The 20,050-nt window shown below is 45.8% G+C and overlaps 1 protein-coding gene across 1 annotated transcript; it reads right to left on the reverse strand.

Annotated features, from left to right (window-relative positions):
• Positions 1-447: 447 nt before the first annotated feature.
• Positions 448-19,717, reverse strand: mbd5 (methyl-CpG binding domain protein 5). Its single transcript, XM_031852345.1, has 10 exons — positions 19,646-19,717; positions 14,902-15,478; positions 13,321-13,423; positions 11,552-11,723; positions 9,003-11,381; positions 5,764-5,984; positions 4,538-5,674; positions 4,212-4,285; positions 3,953-4,028; positions 448-3,850 (listed from the first exon to the last, which is right to left on the reverse strand). The coding sequence occupies exons 2-10, from the start codon at positions 15,012-15,014 to the stop codon at positions 3,788-3,790; spliced, it is 4,338 nt and encodes a 1,445-aa protein (XP_031708205.1). The 5' UTR covers positions 15,015-15,478; positions 19,646-19,717; the 3' UTR covers positions 448-3,787.
• Positions 19,718-20,050: the final 333 nt, after the last annotated feature.

A 20,050-nucleotide genomic window follows, 5' to 3' on the forward strand; every position in this document is an offset into this window, starting at 1 on the left:
TGATATGACACCTGAATCTCCCTCCGGGGATCAATGGAGGTTCATCCGATCAAAATAGAGCAAATGAAGATATAAATGATGTATTATTATAGATCAACAACCAAGCAATCTTTTGTTAAAAGTAGCCCTAACAATTGCAAGCTGCAACATTAAAGTAATGCTTATTGTTTATTAAATAATTAGTGTTTAAATGCGACATTTCCAGCCATCATCTCATCTTTCTATTCTTTTATTCTCTGTCTGCCGCTGAATTAACTTCTCCTATCTGCCCGCTAGAGGGCAGTGTGCAACAAGAAACACCGGCTTTAAAATAATCCTCTTTATCTCCACAATGTGAAGTTATTACACTTTTTATTCTACAAACCAGCTGTTTAAACTTAGAAAAAGATAACCGGAGGAACCGTAATCACAACAAGAAACGGGGAACAAATACGCGTAACACACCAGATTATTCAAGTAAGAGTGACCATGTTTTTAATATCTTCAACATCTGTGCAACATTGTTCAAAATGTTACATCACTGCATGACCTGTAATGTTTCACAATATTTACAAAAGAATGCTGCTTACATCAAACCATTAAAAAAAGTCCAAACAATCTCAAAATAATGGACTCTGACAAACTATCCCTAGCCCACATTAATGCAAAAAGAGAAATTAACAAGAGCAATCAAGTGCACATCATACTTCACGCAAGTCTATTTTTTGTAAAGTATATATTAGTGAGAAAATATATACTTAATTACAAGTTGACCAAAGAAAATACTGACAATGAAAAGGCTGGAAGAGGGAAATGAGATTCAAAGAGCAGGAAAATAAAAATCACACTCACACCTCAGCACACAATCACAGGCGGGAGGAGGAAGAAAAGAACTGCACAGACCATCTCAAACACAAAGATGCTTTCAACTCTTGACCACAAATAACATGAAACTGATAGAACAGATCCATAACACATGGGTTCCCAACATGAGACCGGGTTCCTGCATGTCATTGCACAAAAACAAGGAAGGGGCGCAGAATGAACTTTACCGAAAGAGCTCGCGGGTTCCTCGACACCGAACGTCACATTTTGAAAAACGGCCGAAAGATTTCCTCGTCACAGATTACAGTAAAACCTCTGAGGTTCTTAAATGTGTGCACGCTGAAAAATTAGGGACATTTAGAAAAGCATGGATATTATTAAACACAGATATCCTGCGTCCAACTTAAGTTTAAGGTTGGTAAAAGTGTGCACAAATTAACAAAATCAGAAACCTTTAAATCGTTACTTGGATGTAATTCATAGCTTGACTTTGAGGCTCCCTGTTTACAACATTGGGTATAAAACTTAAGCACATTTGTGGGATTCCTCGCCACAAATAAAACAGTTTTCTGGGGATATAAAACCATAAGATATGCATCAACGGTAGCGTGTTCATGTTTTACTGGGTGAGAAAGAAAACAATCTCTTTACGATGTAGTGTACTATTTGGTTTTACGGTTTGTAACAGTTGGGTTCTTTGCAGTAACTTCAAGTAATAGTTTTCTTCGTTTGATCAAATTAAAAGCAGTGGGAGTAACAGCTGTGTGTGTACATGTTAGAAGGTAAAGCTACAAATAAATTACTACTTCATGGCTCTCCGGTGAGAGTTTTGGAGCGTGCATGTTGAGGGTGTGCACGAAAGAGAAGGTTTCAAACAATCACAGATGCCGTGTTTCTAAGCTGTTGATCTTTGCCATCGATTGGTATATTGCACTTGATATTTCTGTAGTGATTTCAGGTGGTTTCGATCTGGAGTAGTGTGTGTGTGTGTGTGTGTGTGTGTGTGTGTGATGTGCATCACTGTGGCTTTTAAGACCCCGTGATGGTTTTGCTTTGCTAGTTTTAAAACTGCATTTATTACCAACATTAACGGCGTCTGCCTTTACAGATGTGCATATTCATAAATAGTATGGTGTCGGAGGCAGACGTAACATTTTCTTCCTTTATGACACGATGCGTAACAAAAACAAACAATGAGAAACGTGTTCTCTGTAATGCTCACTTCTTAAATTAAAGGGACCGTGACCTTTGTAATTGACTCTGAATACATGATCTATTCACTGGTAAAAAACAAAACATACATATACACATATAAGGCTTGAGTTCTCAACTCTTGGTAGTATTATTGCCATCTAGCATATTTGTAAAGCTTAAAATAAATATGGAGTACTGTACATGAATAATTTACATCAATAAGCAAAAGTAAAAATAAACACAAGGCCTCTAAATGAGAGAAATGCTTTCACCGCTCTTTAAAGCGAGTTCTGATGCTCTAGACTGGAGGTCGGTTACTCTACCTAAAGCTATCGTTGTGGCGAAGAACGACTACAGTCATGGAAGAAAAAAAAAATAAATCACTGTACAAACGAGCACGAGAACATAATCACAACAACCAAATGACATAATTCATCAATGCAGCCTGTGATTTCTTGATTGTAGCTGAAGGAAAAATCCACCCAAAAAACACTCGCGGTTGTGTTCTTGTGCTGCATTCAGGGTCCTCTCGGTTATCTTTGTTTTAACACAGTTCAAAATATGCTTCAGTTTAATATGATGTAAAACAGAGAAAAGCAGGAAATCTCCATATTTGAGAGGCTGAGAAACGTATTTTATGCCACATTTATGACACAAACTATTTATTATTATCGATTAACATATCAATTGCTATTTTGTGATTAATTGTTAAGTCAATAAAAGGACAAAAACTATGAGAAAGTACCCTTAAATTTGTTCTTTCTTAAATAGATGACAAACGGTTATCTAAATATCTGCAGCTGTAGCATCAGGTGACCCTGAGCCTTCGTGTAAGGAAAACAAAATGACATGTGAGGGTGGATTTTTCCTTCTATAAAACATCTGGTAACCAAAGAAATCTTCAGCCAACCAGACTTTGTTTTAAGCACAAACACCGGATCTCCAATTGCGATGTTCCCGTCGAGGTGGCTGGAGGAGCCGGCGTCCATTTACCAACGTCCGTCCGGCCGCTCGTCGTTTCCCAGCCTGCTCCGGGGGAACATTGAACACATTCTGCTGGTAAAGTTCATTCTGTTTTTATCTTTTTTTTAACTTTCCCCAGTACAAATGATGTGAAGTGACGTTCATAACGGAGGACTCATATACTCATGCCTGTTCTCACTGCTGTTCACTTACAAAAAAACAAAAAAACCAGCACGTCGTACAGTTCATCATATAAAAGCTTTAGGCTGTATTCTTATTTATCCTACGCATGCGGCCGTATGCAACCGCACGTCTGAATAGAAACCAAGACATTGGTACACTTCTGCTTTGTTTCTGTACAATAAAAGATAAAATGTGCATTAGGTATGCTTGTACATGACATTGTACAATATTTACATACAATTCTTAATAGCATGAAATTTCAGGATTATCTATATACATATTGAAAATGTATCAGAAATATTTGGACTGTCTATTTTTCTTAAATATGTATGGTAATGCTTGTAGCTTTTTTTTTTGTTTGTTTTACTATCTTATACTAGAAAAAAATAGTTAATTCAGTGAGCTGTAGACAAATCGCAACCAATGTTTTTCTTTATTTGTCCGTGTTTTCTCTCTACAGTTAAAACTGTACAGGTGATTGGAATATCCAGCACCTTCTGTGGTCGTTAAGTCAAGTCGATATCACGGATGTACCACTGAAAGTCCATGTGTAGCACCTGTTAGAGAGCTCGGATCGCATCAAGGCTGAACGGACGAAGTCTCCGGAGGCTTGGAGGACGTTCTTGGGCCGACACATTCAATGTTATCTGGATATCTTCCTCCTCTTAGGCTTGGGGAGCTTCACCTGACGATCCCTCGACGGGATCTGACGACAGACGGACAGAAACATTACGGTGACGAAAAACACAAGGAGAAAAAATGACTTCTTCGTCTCTCCGGGGGATCAAGAAAGGTGTAAACAACTCACTGTGCCCGACATCTTATCCAGCTCACTCATGGCCTCGTGGATAGCAGCTTCCAAGTGATTATTCAGTTTCCCCGGCCTGTTGAACATTGATATTTTACATTATTTACAGTTAAGCTAATGCAGTCAGACAGGTTTTTTTTGCTGCAGGGCCCATACTACACTGCACCAACACCAACACATTAACCTGGTTCAGATCTAAGTTGCAGTACGGTGTGTAACCATTTACTGAAGCAACAATATGGTGGGCGGGTTTACTTACTTCAGGCCTCTTTTGGCGGCTCGGTCAAGTGCCTCCAAGTCGTGCGTCAGTGTTTTTAGCTTCTCTGGCTCTACCTGGAGGGAGACGAGACCAAACACCAAAACAATGACGGTGAATTTGATTACAGGGTTTGGGTTTGGAATTTGATTACAAAGCCTTCGACTTTCTGGCAAGCATCTACCTTACACTGGAGAATAATTTGCGGCAGCCATGAATATGGGGACTATGGCTGGTTTGTTTAGCCACTGAAATCAGCCTTCACTCTGCATTTAGTCTAAAGAATTCAAGTTGGCTTGTAAAATAGTGTTCACAGACGGGTTTCTCACCTTGGCCTGCTCCCGCAGCTGCATAGCAGCACTGTGCACTTGTTCGTCCCCAGCCAGCTTGGCAGGCCAAGGTGGGAAGCCTTTCAGCTGGCCCCAGACCAGCTCTCCCATGTTGAAGGTCCTGGACCGGTAGCAGTGAAGCAGCTCTGAAGAGGGAGAGTCCGGTTGCCGCAGGTCCTCCTCGCTGCTTAGGCTCTTAGTGTCCGAGGGGCTGGGCGCCATACCGTTGAAGTGGCCGTTGTAGTGGCTGTAGTCTTTGGCTGTGGCCAGAGGTCCCTCCAGGCTCGTGGAGGAGCTGGGCGACTGGTCGTCCCCCGTCAGCTCCTGCCTCGGGGGGCCCAGCACATCTCCGTAACCCCGGGTGCTGAAGTGGGTAGTGGCGCCATTGATGTGGACGCAGCGCTCCACCGTCTGCTCCAGACGCTCCTTGTAGTTAGCAGGCGTCCGGTGGCAGTTGTTGAAGCGGTAGCCATCATCGAGAAAGGCCTTATCGTGGGCCATGACCAGGCCGTGGTCGTTGGACCCCTCTGTGGGGCAGGGCGGGGCGGGGGCCAGGCTGGCGGGTCGCTCCATGCAGGGACTACTCCTCACTTGGGTCGAGCACTCCAGAAACTCCTCACCACCCCAGGCGCTGTTGTTGCTGTGAGCGTCGAAGCCTCCCCCGTGCTGCGTCTCTCCGTCCCACTGCCCCCTGGGAGTTCCACGGCCAGGAGAGCGGAAGTAGTCGTTGGCCTCGGGGCCGTCTGGAGTGCTCTTTCCTGGATCCATGTTCTTCTGACCTCGTCCCGGCCTCACCTGCCTCGGTCTGGCTTGCTGCGGTAACACCTCTCCTTCCTGGTGCCTGTGCAGGACTGTGCTAACTGCTTGGGGGAGGTTGACCGGCTCCCCTATAGAGGCAGTGAAGGCACTCATGGCGCTGAGGGAAGGCACCGGACTCGATTGTGTGGTCCCGCTCACTGTGGTGGTTATAGTTACATGCATGCCCTTGCTGGCGGCGTCCACCACGGCTCTGTAGATGGCGTCCACCGACTCCGGGCCTCCACCCGGGCCCCTGTCACCGCCGGGTGCCCCCGCTGGAAGCCCTTCACCTTGGGGCTGTTGTTCCTCCCTGAACTGTGGGTGAGACAACATCCCCGTCTGTGGACACAACAGCAAGGTCACAACACGATGCAATTACGTGAATTTGAAACGCTGCAGACAATTAAAGTAGAACTCATCATCTCCACCTGGTAGTTCTGGTAGAGGCAGGCCATGGAGCCGGCATTGGCGTTGCTTCTGTCTGAGTAGGGCGGGTTGTCAGAGAAGTGCTGCTGTCCCTGGTAGGCTGGGTGGGAGGCCACTCCCTGCTGCATGCCCTGGTGGACCTGCTGCTGGTACATCTGACCTACACCGGTGTTGACGTGAGGCTGCAGGCCGCCCATACCGCAGCCAAGGGATGAGGGGTTTCCTGCAAAACCATTGGGACAATGTAAGTCAAAATTGTCGTGGGACGCCAAAGACAGACGCTGACGGGGATGATCAGTCACCCAGCTCCTCCACTAGCTCTCTCTTCGGTATTTAAACCAAATAGCACAGCAACGTCACTGCTTACTATCCCTTTTTGCTAGATAATAATACTGCAAATCCAGTATTTCCTGACTTGATGTAATCACACATTATGCACAACTCGAGCAGACTTTGCTAATTATTAGCATTAACAAAATGCATTTGCATTCAGGCTTTTGCAAACAATATACTGTATAAAAATACAAGCAGATCTATTTGGAGTGGGCGGCCAAAAATAATGGCAAATGACTGGCAAAGCTGGGCAAGTGTAAAGACTTTCGGAATAAAAGAAAAAGTTGCACATTAACAATCTGTTGCGCCCAAAACTAACAGATGGACGCGCTGCGCGGTCCAGACAGACTAGTTAGCAAAAGCGTCCAAGGACACAACATGAACAAAAAAAACACATATCAAGGCCACAGATGTATCAATGAATGAGGAGACAGCCCAGCAGCAACGCTACGCAGACAAAAGCAGAAGCAAACAGACTCTCAGAGGCCCGACGCCGTGTTCTGTGGGAGTGAGGATGAGACCGGAGCAGCTGGTGATGCTACGTAGCTGAAGGGCAGCTGTGTGTGTTCTCCATTTTTCTTTCTTCCCTCTCTAACGCTGAGAGCCACGACCCCCCCCCTTAACTCCCCACATCCTCCGCTACCGCTATGATATAGTGACGGCTGTTGCCGGGGGAGGTTTCCATGGGAACCGAGTGATGATTGGTGGTGCTGTCCGCTGCCAGGAAGCTCGTTGGGGGAGTTTGGGTGGAGGAGGGGGGGGGTTACCAGGGTCGGGTGGTGTGATTTTACTCTTCTGGGGGATGGGGGGCGGTCAGCTGGGTGGCAGGAGGTCTTTGGGGGGTTTACAATGAACTTTGGAGTATTTGTTGATGGGGGGGGGGGCCTTCAAGGCTCGCTAGCCGTCCAGAAACAGATGGTTAGAGGCTAATGCTAAAAAAGCCACCAACTAGACCACTTTCAAAGAGCTCTCAGTGCTCTTAAGGACCCAAACATGTCGTCCAAATTAGCCTCAAGTATGAGGAAATCAAGGAGACTACTCGGGGGCATAAGATCTGCTCTTTGGTGACAGAATATTCTTTTATCCCGAGAGCCTGTGAGTGCTTATGTGCTAGACAGGGGAGGTGGAGTCATTTCGCTGTATCTGTGACATTATCATTGCTTTCTTTTTCAGGATAAAAACAACAAAACACTGATGAGTTTTGGACCATTAGAGGCAAGAGTCTTGCCGGTTTTGCCGAACCGTTTTGGCAAGTTAAAAAGTAGCCAATATTAGCAACCAGTGCCACCAGCATCACAGCGCGTAATCCACTGTGTATTGCACAGCAGTAATAAGCAATATGACAATGTGATTACCATAATGCTTGTTCGTAGACCAACAGAGCCACTGACGTCTGATAAGGCCGGGCGCAATTTGAGCCGAGGCCGGCAACATTAAGGAGATCAAATTTCAGTAGGGGGGGGGGGTTTGTTTGCTAGATGTTTGCATGATGAGACATGGCAGAGATAGTCTCAAAGAAAACTGCACCAATATGGCACCATTTGGGATTTGAGGCCGTAAAAGGTTGTTGTGAGATATAAAAACGTCAGGAGTCCAGCTGAGTGCGGTGCAGCTTCTTCTTCTTATTATGTCGTGATTACTGGTCGTTAGCTCAGAGGTGCATTACCGCCACCAAGTAGACTGGAGTCGCTCCACTCTAATTCACGAGCTGTCTCAGTCTCAAGTGTGACCACTAGTGGTAAATATCTGTATAGCGGTCTAGTCGGACGTCTAGGGGCCCTGCAGAGTCATGTTTTGATGACAGGATCCCCTGATTGTTTGCATCACCTGTTCTGCGATTATGACACAAGGATGAGCACATTTTGAACTGTTGTGACGATGCGTGTTTTTAGATTTACGTCCCTACATCCTGTCATGCTCTACCTCCTGACTTACACTTTCGTCGACTTGACTTGCAGAATAACGAGATACCTGGTGATTAGAACAGATTGGCTGCAGCAGACCTCGGTGGTATCTCCATTATAAACCATACGAGGACACACAGACGCACCGTGAATACATAAACTCATAGTCCGGTCCCACAGCAGGCAGGACGGGGGGGTACGGGGGGGAAGAACAACAAGATGTCGGTCTTTTCAGCGCTTTCAAAACAAACGCTCACATGAATGAGAGTACACACACACACACACACACACACACACACACACATATATATATAAAAAGCATACAGTCACACACAAATAAACAGAAGCACACTCACTGTAATACACAAGTAGTCACAGGCATGCACACACAATCATTCAAACACACACACACACTAAACCCTCATCAAAGGATTCACTCTGGTCCCTATTCAGGGTCTATAGTTACTATAGCGACCGGCCAGCTCTTTTTCGAGCGCCCTATCTGGGCCGCTTCCCTTAAAGCGTGATCCAGATCCCATTTCCATCTTCTTACACCATTGACTGATGCTAGCATACAAATAACACAAAGAGAAACACTGGCGGACTGACAATTAGCCGAGCTTTCCAAAGATGAGGGGCCTGCTCATTAGCTCAGAGATACAGGAGGAGCCCGACTGTCTCGGCTCGGGGCCTATCACCTAAATCCTTTGGTTTTTGTTCACTTATAAGCATGGAAACCTTCTTCATCCAACCACTAGCTTATCACGAGGAAGAGCGGGGGAAACACAGTCACTACCTGCAATAGTGTGATCACTGCGCTCACACAATAAATACAACTGTAGTTATTTTAGCAATGAATGAAATGCAAATGTCCGTTTCAAAAACGGAGACAGTAAAAAATAACATATTTGCTCCATTGTGTTATTTAAGAGAGTATAAATGCCTTAAAATGTAAATATTTAGCAGCAAATGTATTGTGAATGAAGAAATATAAAAAGTCTCACCCGACTCAGAGATGGTTTGTGTACAGCTCCCATCAGCACCTCCATGTGGCATCACCACCATGGTAGTCCGCCCCATACCGTGAAGGAGGTTCTGCTGTGAGGGGTGAGGGCCGGGATGGGACAGCGGTGGGGGGTTAGTGTGGGGGCGTCCCAGCGGCATGCCATCGGGGCCCACTGGTCCACCTCCTGGCACCATAGGCCCACAGTTACTCATGGAAGAGGCCTGCATCTGGGCTATCATGTCAGGGAACTGGCCTGGACGAGAGCCCAAATGGCCCACAGAGGTGTCCATGTTCTGGCAGTGCTGCATGGCATCCCCTGGACCCCGAAGCCTCTGCTGAGCTAGGAGGTTCTGCTGAGGGCCAGCAGGGACCATACCAGTGCTGTCGTTGTAGTGCAGCTGTGCAGATCCTTGAGGGCCCGGGCCAGGGCTAAGACCTGGACGATGGTTGTGGGAGCTCTGGCAGCTCATGGACTGGAGAAGCTGGGCCATGGAGGTGTTTGGGGGAAGGTTTCCAAGTCGGCCCACTTTTCGAAGCTGCTCAGTGGCACTGGGACCCGCCATGTGGGGTCCTCCCATGCCTCGCTTGTTAAGCATGTTGTAGACCATGTTGTTACTGTTGTCGTGGTTTACAGCAGCGCTGCCCGATGACTGCTTCCGTTTGCGCATGGGGTCCCTCTGCTGGGCCATGAGCTTGTCTCTAAGAGCCGCCCGACCACTCTGGCCCTCAGGAGTGTTGAGCAGCATGGTGGAGTTTGGCGGGAGCATTGAGTTTAAAGTGCTGTGTCCCTCCATGCCTCGAGGGCCGCTCATAGAGCCAGGGTGTCCGCCACCTACTCCATTACCTCCACCACCAGCCCCCATGCCTGTCATACCACCACCACCACCACCGCCACCGCCACCTCCGCCGCCGCCCATGCCAGCAGGGCTGTTGCCAGCAGCGCTGAGTTTGTTTTGATTTGCTAGCTGTGCTTTGGCTGCGGCTGACAAGAGACTGCTGGCCGGGAAGGAAGCGGCATTCTGTTGGTTGAGAATCTGGTTGAGGGGCATACCCAGGAGTCCTGGGTGGCCCTTCTGGGAAGCGCTAGGGGTTGCCAGAGAAGAAGATGACGAGGAGGAAGAGGTGGGTGAGTACATGGGGTTGTTGTGCTGCTGGGCGCCAATCGAGTTTCCCATGCCGGGCAGCATCTGGGAGTCTTTGTACTGGTGGTGCGGGTCAGTTTTGTTGGTGGAGGGGCTGGAGGGCATAGAAGGCCTGGGAGATCCCATGGCCGACCTGGGGGAACGAGGAGGAACCTTCATGCCACATGGGGCCTGGTGCCCCGAGGGCATTGCAAAGTTCCCATGGTCAGAGGAGGTGGAGGATGACCGTGAGCGATGAGGAGAGGCCTCCATTCGGCCAAGGACAGGCCCTGCCATGTGGACAGGCGAAGTGACAGGGGAGGGGGACATGGAGGAAGCCGGACCACCCTGTTGAGTCCTTTGAACATGGCCGCCATGCCCCACAGGCACAGGCTTCACTGTGGGTAAAGGTAAGTTGCTTGGCAAGGGAACGATGGCGGGAGGGGGTATGTTTACATTCATCATTTGTACCTGAGAGTGGATGTTGGGCTGGAAGTTGGAGGGGTTTGGGGCGTGGCGGGGGATGGGGTCCAGGATGCCTAATGGGTCTTTTTCGGACATCAACTGCCTTTTCTGAAGAGCACAGGATGGTGGTATGGATGGAGGAGGCGGTATGGGATGCACAGGGGGCTGTGTTTTATGGTGAAATGCTGCACGGGACATATCCATACCAGGGGGGAAGCTCCCCCGAGGCATGTTCATGACAGGGCTTTTGGCAGTGGCCGTGGGGGAGAGGGGCGTGCTAGTCCTCCCTGTCATGGCGCAAGATAGCTGGCCCGCAGGGGAGCCATGGAGCATTAAACTGGGTGGGGAAAGAGGCGTCCTAGAGTTCCCATGGATGGAGGCTGAGCCAGGACTACCAGCTCCTGGAAACCCACAAGGATTGGTCCTTGGAAAGCCATCGGGGCTGCCCAGAGTGTCTGCACTGGGAGACTGTGAGCCATCTCCATACAGCTTAGCACTGGAGGGAGGTGGGCTCAGCATGCCTCCATACCCAACCCGGTAAGGGGATCTGTGGCCCGTCTCCCCACTGCTCAACCTCTGCGGCCTGGGGTATCCAGAGTAGAGCTCGGGATGCTGGGCTCCACCCATCTCCTGGGGTGGATACAGCCTCTGCTGCTGCTGCTGTCCAGTTGCCATCATCATCTTGAAAGGATTCTTGCAGTCTGGGCCAACAGCGTTGGGCAGGCCATCGTGGGGTTTAGTCCTTATTACTCGTTGAGACGTGGAGTGTGCAACGACCACCGATGATGTACCTTGAGGCCAAACAAAGTACATTTGAGTTAGATCAATACCAACGCCTTGGACAAAACCAGGGCAGGAAAGTTATTGTCATCTGCAGGTCACAGAGGCTGGTGAACCATTAAAATGACAAACTAGTTAATATCAGTATTCATTTGTCTAATATAACTGGATTTACTCATACCTCCCCCCGGACTGGTGAGCGTCAGAGGTGGGTGCGTCCCCATGCTCCTGTGCAGCGTGGCCACCGCCAGAAGCTTCCTCTTGTGAATGCAGAGCTTGGTGACGTCTTCATCGGCTCTCACATCCTCCGCCGTCCTCTGCTTCACAGCTGCCCCTGGGTCGAAGTTGAACACCTGAGGAGAAAGATTGGTGGGTTGAACAGATATCAGTTCACAGATACCAATGTCAATGTGTCTTTCACTTTTGGTCATGGTCACAGAGCACTTTGGAGTAATAACCCACATCTAAGGATGGTCAAGAATCTAAGAATCAAACATTTCGTTTCTTCTTTTTCTGTCGACAGAAGACAGTTAAAGTGAAAAGGGGGGATTGTGAAAAATGTTTTGTGTTTTTTGGGGGGTTAGCATCTGCTATATTAAAACATGAATAATAGAGCAGAGAAGCCAACATCAGCCTGATAATGGCCTGATCTCACAGACATGGTGTTGGGACAAATTTAGCTTCAAGAAGGATAATCATTTGGATTATCCCCATGTAATGTGATACAGTGGACGCCTCACGACACCCAGACATCTGCAGTATGGACCTTCCCATAGATCAGTGGAGTCGGTCAGCTTGAATTCATTTCATACATGCTGCGCATAAGGAATGGGAGTGGAGAAATGGATTATGCTGCCGGAGTGGTTCGAGAGCTTTCTCTGGACATTTTTCCGCTCTTTTCCGCCGTGAAAACAGGACGCTACTGGAATTCATTGTATCCGACATTAATCCAAGCCGACCACAGCCACCGAGCTCCGTGAAGGACAAAACTACAAACTTGTTTTTTTACAGCCACCTTTCAAGCTGACAGGGGGGACTTTTTGATACTCAAACAACCATTTCAGCAAAAACAAAAGCATCACTTTAACAACAGTCTGTCAGAAGTTGTTTTCACCTTGGTTTGACGAGCGTGACACCATTTCCTCCTCACAGACGTGTTTACCTCGTCCTCATTCCTCCCTCTATTCCTGTCCTCCTTCCTAGCTGCCGTAACAAATGTCAAATAAGTAACGTGTCCCATCTTGAGGCGGGAACACGTCCAGAGTTGACCGCCTGCTTTGAATTAAACTATCATGTAGTCTGAAGAGGCATTTAGCTCACATTTATTCTCAGTGATTTGCAGCCAAACCTGTAATAAGTGGAAACTAACTAACACAACAGCTGCTCCACAAGCAACAAACAGTTCTTGCAAAAATAGCTTAATTATTAAATCTTAAAATTGTAGATTGAAATTTAAGCGATTGGTTAAAACTCCTTCACAACCCAGCATGCAATGGTCTCACTGACTTTTACTTCTCCAGGAGTAAAAATAAGGAAATGCACCAACAAAACAAAAGAAATCTTCCCCTTACAAACGTAGATTTTATGTCTCACTTGTCTCCAAACAGCAGGGACGGGATCAGACATGATTCCCCAAACTAAACCCGAATCCTGTTTGACGTCATCTGCAATTCGACGCTTGAAATGAAGTGTGGTTCACATCTTTTTACCTTGCAGAGAACAGCTGATGAATAAAGCTTGTTGAAAAAATGACATTTAGGGTACAGCAACGCCACCTGCTAATGAAAGTTTAGGTTTAATCTGCTAGGGGTCCTTATTTAGCTGTAGTTTTTAGACAACATCATATTAATTCATCTTAATTAGAATATCCTCTGAAGTCGATTCATAAGGCAGCTGTAAAATCACCGCCTGATCGCTGTGTTTTAAATGAATCAGGACAAAAATAATTACCTTGTGGAGGATGAGTGGGCACTCCAGGCCGCATTTGCAGGTTCCATCTGTCAGCAGGTAGGTCTTTACCTGCTCCAAGCTGGACAGCACCGAGCCACTGGGACTGCACACAGAAAGCACCGATGTTAGTCTGAGGACAGACGTCAGCCGGTGTCGCTCCAGAGCACAAACACTCCTTCTGTCACACTAAATGTTGCATTGTTTAAAAAGGATTTTTACAAGGGCTTAGTGCTCCCACCACAATTTTATTCCTGACTCAGAAGATGAAAAGGAACCGCTGCACATTGAAACGCTCCACTGACAGACGTACAAACGATTTCTTTAGGTGGGTTAGCAGCTCCTTGAGGCAGGTTTCGCTGCAGGTTTAACAGCCTTGCAACCAAGAAATCAAACAGTCAAATCCTCCCACACCACAGAGGAACTCTTCCATCCATATGAACTAAAAACAATAATTGAAAACATGGTCAGTGAGGAGGAGCCTGGTAAAATATCATGTTGAATAAAAAGTCCAAGCTCATTATCAATATGTAACTAATGAATAACCTGATACATGCATGCAAATGTCTTCCTTTTAGTTGGGGAATTTGGAGACACTTTCTAAAACAATAATATTCCACTTATACCATTAAGTTCCTTTATTTCAGCCATTTCACAACGATAAAACCAGGAACATTGAAGGACTAAAAGTAAACATCAGGAATGTGAACAGGAAGTCACAGCTGCAGTAAATCCAGGAGAAATTAGGAGTTTTGAACCAACGACTAAATCACCAGTCACAGCTGCTGTGAACACATCTACTGTGAGGATCTACAGTTGCACATCCCCGAAGCAAACGCACACTTTAAATGTAAAAGAACATGAGCATGTGTGCGGTGACAGTATCAGGCCACGGTCACAGAAGTACACGGGATTCTTTCCAACACCCAAAATAAACCTGACACCAGCCAACTGCTTTAGTTCATTGTGGCTGGTAAATACCCGTGCTGGTGTTCATATGCCGGGAAGGACACCGACTTCCAGTCTACATCACACGGATCCAACCCATTAGTTAAAGCCCCTGTTGCACAAGAGGATTTCATAAGCGACTGACGGGTTTCTTGAAAGGAGGCGTAGTGAAATTAGCTTGTAACAATTTACCAGAATTTGGTGTTTCCTGTCCAAGCAAACAACAATTTACTTGAGTCAAGGGAACGCTTATTGCAATGTTACCGGCAGCCTCCCAAAGAACAATATGTTCAAGAGATTCTTACAGCTATCGATGCCAAATACTGTGGTAAAGCTGCATCCTGAGTTAAGGGAATAACTATGACTCCGTACAGCAAGAAACACGATCAAAAAGTTACCTCCTGCAGCACCAAAACCTGATGGTTATTATTGGTTTTACATAAATGATATGATTTCTACAACTCACCTACTTTTGGCCACTTTATGCGCTACAGACAAAACAATTAGTTGATAAACCTGACTGTAATTTTGGTAATATCTTTTAAGTAATTTACTGTGCATAATGTGGAACAATATATGGATCCAGAAATCTAAAATTGAATCTAAAGAAGCCGACTTACGAGCTCTATTTCTTACCTTATGTATACGACCCCGCCGCCATGCTCCGGCTTGCGCTGCCAGCCGATGGGGACCTGGACAGGGACGGCCTGCCTCTCATCTCCCGCCTCGCAGTCCTTTCCGCCATTCATTGCTCCACCGGTTTTACGCTCGACGCCTCACAGGTATATATATCAGACATCAACCGGTGTCTTCGCAATGCACCTCATGCTCGTCTTCCAAAGCCGTGGTGGAGGAGGAGATGGTGGGAAGGGTGCGGAGACGGATAGAGCTGCAGGATTATGCTTCGACGTAGGGCTTTGCTCTCAGGTAGAGCTGGTGGGTGGTCGGGTAGGGTGAGGCGAGCTCACAGCAGACCCTACCCTCTCAGCTGCTTCATGGCTACACAGCTAAATGGTGCATGGACTTCCATTACTGCATCTTCGTCTTTCAGAGCCATCCGACTCGGGAAGATGCTGGCTGAAGAAGCGGGGATCAGGAGTGGCTTTGCTTTCACAGGAAAGTCGCCCAGGATACAGTCCCTCAGTCGGACAAACAGAGTGTGTTTAACATATCGGCTCCCAAACGCAGTTGGGTAGTGGTATTCCCATGGTTCCTGTGAGGGCAGAGCAGAAGAGGAATGCACATGAATTAATGGTCAATGCGATCCATTTGCATTGCATGAGTAAATACATAATTTAATCTGCTCTGGGAATGGAAGACATAAATGATATAAAAGCCGCTTCAAGTTCTGACAGTCTTTTTATTTAACCAATTACTTCCATTGTGCTATAAAAAGGCAAAATGCTAAATAATTGTTGGACAATATCTGAACTCGGTATGTTAGCGATGGCGCTCCATGCAAAGCCTCCTCTCAGCCGCCGGTGCTGCTGACTCATAACTGCCCCGTGAGCTGCTGAGACCGAACCCAGCGACACCACCACAGAGGAAGAGAGCGAGGTGAGGAGGGTAGTGCTGCCCGTGGTCACAGCAGCTAAACGTATGCTGTTTATCTGGAAATACGCAGCACCTCATCGTCTCAGTAGAGGTGCGTAGTGTCCTATCAGAGACCACCACATCGTTAAAATCTCATCTCCCACAGCGCCGTGTGTGCAGAGGTAACAGAGAAAGCATCATTTATATTGTTGTGTTCATATTGGAGGAAAAAAATAATTATTTTTCCAACAAGTGCTTGGTGCAGAGTTGCTGTTTGAGGACGTCTCTGGCTGCGACATGTTTAACCTCCATTTATCAGGTTCTGATTTAGTATTTTGGCTTTTTTGTTTGCTCGAATTGGAGACAGACGAGAAGCGGTACAAAGAGAGAAGAGTAATGTCCACAAACGTCCTGGACCCGATTCAAACCGAAGACATTTTGATTAAAAACGACATCGGTGCCACAGCCAATGTTTTCATCTTAACCTTTGGCAAAGCAACACTATTTAAATCTGTCACCTTGCTAATGTGAAAGCACAAAATTAAATCTCAGCTCTCACCATTTTACGGCCCATCCCTTCCCACCATTTCCTGACTCTCAAGAACTACCATGTCCACATTACATATGGTATCTACTAATCTGTAACCTTTTACTGCAGGTGGATCTTTTTTAAGATTATGTTTTCAGCCTTTACACATGTATTGTTCACATCAACAAGAAAGAGACAGACAGACAGTGAGAGAGGACAGAGAGGGGGTCGAACTCAGGACACACAAGCCGAACAGAAATGCAGCCTGAATTCCATTATTACTGCACTGAAAAAAATATTACGGTGGATTCTTTAGCTGTGACCAGCAACTAAAAAATGTCCCCACCTTTTGGCAGCCTTATTTTTCTCCCTATAAGGCGAAAATTTGGCGTGGAGGTCAAGTATTAGTGAGGTTGTATGTGTATGAATGCTTGAACGCATGGATGCAGCTATCGTGAATTTATGCTTGTTATAGTAGGCTTTTGCGTGATGCTCTTACACGATTGCTTTGGAGCCTCAGCACATTGCTGTTTCAGCTAGGCCGTCGTTGAGTTACGCATCCTTTAAAAATATACGTGGGGACACAAGATCTGCTATTTTGAATCTACGGCCAAATCTACAGACTTGTTTGGCAGATTAGGACAAACAAAAGCCAATATAGTTCATCCTAATCTGGATACAAGGCATCAAACGTAATGTACATTGTGTAGAAACTGGTGAATGTTTTAAATGGTGACTAGTTGCAGAAGAGCCTGCATTATGAAGCTTCATTTACTGATGGTCTTTACCTGTATAATGTACTGCATGGTACTAAACAATTCACACAGAGCTCTCCACTGCAGCTTTTCAAATGACACAGTGCAGACACAATACATTTAAACTTTAAAGGCTTCATACTGAAGCTATGATACGTAGAACGGTACGTGGGTTTAAGGACAAGGAGAGAAACACAAAGCCTCACGTCACTGCAGAGTCACTGCAGAGTCACTGCGATTATAGAAAGGATGGGAATAATAGTGCGAGTGTCACGCATTATGTGGCACTTGGGAAGGTAAAACGCACCTATTTGAAGATGTCACAGTGAAGGGAAAGCAGTCAACAACAATCTTACGGTTTTCAACATAACATTGAGGAAAAGATGCAGAATTATTGGAAACATGTTCAGAGGAAAAATAAGTTTTGGCACAGAACTGCCTTGCATATGATGTGAATTCTTCACAGCTTGGACTCAATCCAGCTGCAAACTTAATATAAGCAGTATGGAAAGAAAGATGAATGCAGAAAAAAAGACATAAACACAGCCACCGGAGACTTACGGCAATGCAATCTCAGAAAGACAAAAAAATTTTCAGATAAGAAATCGCATCAAAATGACAAGTGGAACTGCAGCCAAAGGTTCTTGACTAACTGAATTTGCAGTCCATTAAGGACGGCATCTTAAGTAAATGAAAACGTTCTCTCTCAATGTCCAAATTTTAAAGAATATGATCAGACAAAGTGGCTTGTGTGCATCTCATTACATGGTCAAGAGGTGGCCTTCTTTGTCTCGTGTCCTTATTGTGATATGTGTTATTTACAGTGAAATTAATGCATATGTATTTCTAGTAGCGATCAAGAGGGCTTGATGTCTGGAATTTACTTTGCCTGCGACGATGGTCTTTCCAAACCACAACCCCGTCTAAGAACAAGCTCTTTAAATAATGACTGTAGGACAACACGACAAAACTTTACCAGCATTTGGATTAAATGCTTGATCAAGCTATTTAGAAACAACAACAGTGAGAGGATAGCCTTTTTCACACCTGTAAAATCAAGGGAACACAATCTCAGTTTAGCACAACCTTAAAAGACGTCGGAAGAAATATGTTGACCCTGAATCTGTTTAACTTGACACACTATGTATGTTATGCAGATAATACAGGGAATTTGTGATCAAATTTCTGCTCATATTTGATTATTACCTGTTGGACTGATGCATAAAATATATTGTGGGGCCACACGGGTAAATTAAGTGGTATTATACGTCACCTTGAACATAGAGAGTGCGTTTATCGTGCAGTATGCTCTTTATTAGGTTGACATGGGAGCACGATGCCTGACCACCTCTGAACATGAACTCCTGAGCATTTATATCTGCATTTAGAGCTGACCACTTGATCGGACCTCTAAATATGCATTTAGTGCCAACAGGGTCTGTCATATGTTGTCAAATAAAGCAAGAGCAGGGAACAGGTAGCAATGCAAGTTCCCTGCACAGAGCATGTACTGTTTATAGAGTATAATCCTGGGCATGATACTAAAAAAGGAAGCAGGATAAACTGTATGTCCTCTCACTGAAGCACAACACATCTACCATGGTCTTTCAGACTAAATTAAACCCATTAATTCTCAACCTAGCATTAAATCTTGCTGTAACCCCATGGAGTTGGCTAAGGCTAGCTATAGCTGTAAATTAGCCATATTGTCCTGCAGCCTTCAAAGTTGACAGCTATACATAAGTAATTATAATATGTAATATATATAAATTACTTTTTCCTCCAAAACTGGAGAACGTGACAACCGCTTGTGTACATTACCAAAGCAACCACAGTTGTCTGAACCTTAGCTAATGGCCAATTAGCTTGGTGAACATTAGCTAGACTGCCAATATGTTGCCTTTATTAAACGTTTTAGCGACAACCGTGTGCAAGTTAAATGTTGTTTACTGTATCACATGACAAAATGTGCAGCTGAAACCCCATCGTGTGTGAAGTGAACGTGTCAACAAGCGGAATCAGTGCTGTCTGACTGTGCTTTTTGATGCATTGGATACAGTATCTGACCTAGCTCAGCTGGCTAGCTACGGTTAGCTAGCTAGCTAGCCAGCTAGCTTGTTGTAACGTAAAATGAATTAGAGGGCGAGCTAATAACGCTAATAACGTTTTAGCATTTAAATTAGCGAAACCGGAAGCGGTGTCACACACATTGCGGACCGACCAACTCGGATTCCGACTTCAAATTGTCGAAGTAAAAAAAGAGAAGCAAGCTAGGCCCGCGTTCAGGTTTCCGAGCCAGGCAAGGCCAGGCCAGGCCAGGGCACTAGGCCGAGTTAGCATGGGTTAGCCTAGCATAGCTAGCTGATATAGCCGTGCAAAACCCGTTGCGTTTGCAGGGAGAGAGAGAGTGAGAGCGAGCGAAGAAGAAGAAGAGAGACGCTTTTCAGGCATTAACGTCAAAATCAAGCCGTAAACAGTCCGTTCTTACACGTGCATCACGGAGAACGCACACCGGTACTGAAACAGTGAAATGTGTAAATATAAATAAGAATAAGAAGCCTACCCATTAGTTCTCTGCCTCTGCTGGTTCTCCTACACTGGGATATTGGAAATGATGGAGAGCCCCACCGCGCATGCGCGGCAGGATCAACCAGCAGATGGGAGAGAGGTGATGCACGTTACCCTCCAGAGCTCAGATGCATAAGCTCTCTGTGGCAAAAACAAAAAACATTGGGGATGAAATTATGAAATGAATGAGGCACAACTGAACGTGTGGGTGGGATGACTCACACAGAGTTTTCACTAAAGGCTCCTACAGTGGGTTGTGGGGGCCTCCAGGCAGCAAAATAAATGGTTCATGTTGTTTAATATAAAATAATGACCTCTCATATCATGAGGTTGCACACTTATATATATAATATATATATGGAAATGCTTCACTTTTGTCTGAAGGTCCAACCTGAGGAGA

The sequence above is a fragment of the Anarrhichthys ocellatus genome, unplaced genomic scaffold, assembly GCF_004355925.1.
Source record: "Anarrhichthys ocellatus isolate YVR2014 unplaced genomic scaffold, GSC_Weel_1.0 scaffold12, whole genome shotgun sequence".
NCBI lineage: Eukaryota > Metazoa > Chordata > Actinopteri > Perciformes > Anarhichadidae > Anarrhichthys > Anarrhichthys ocellatus.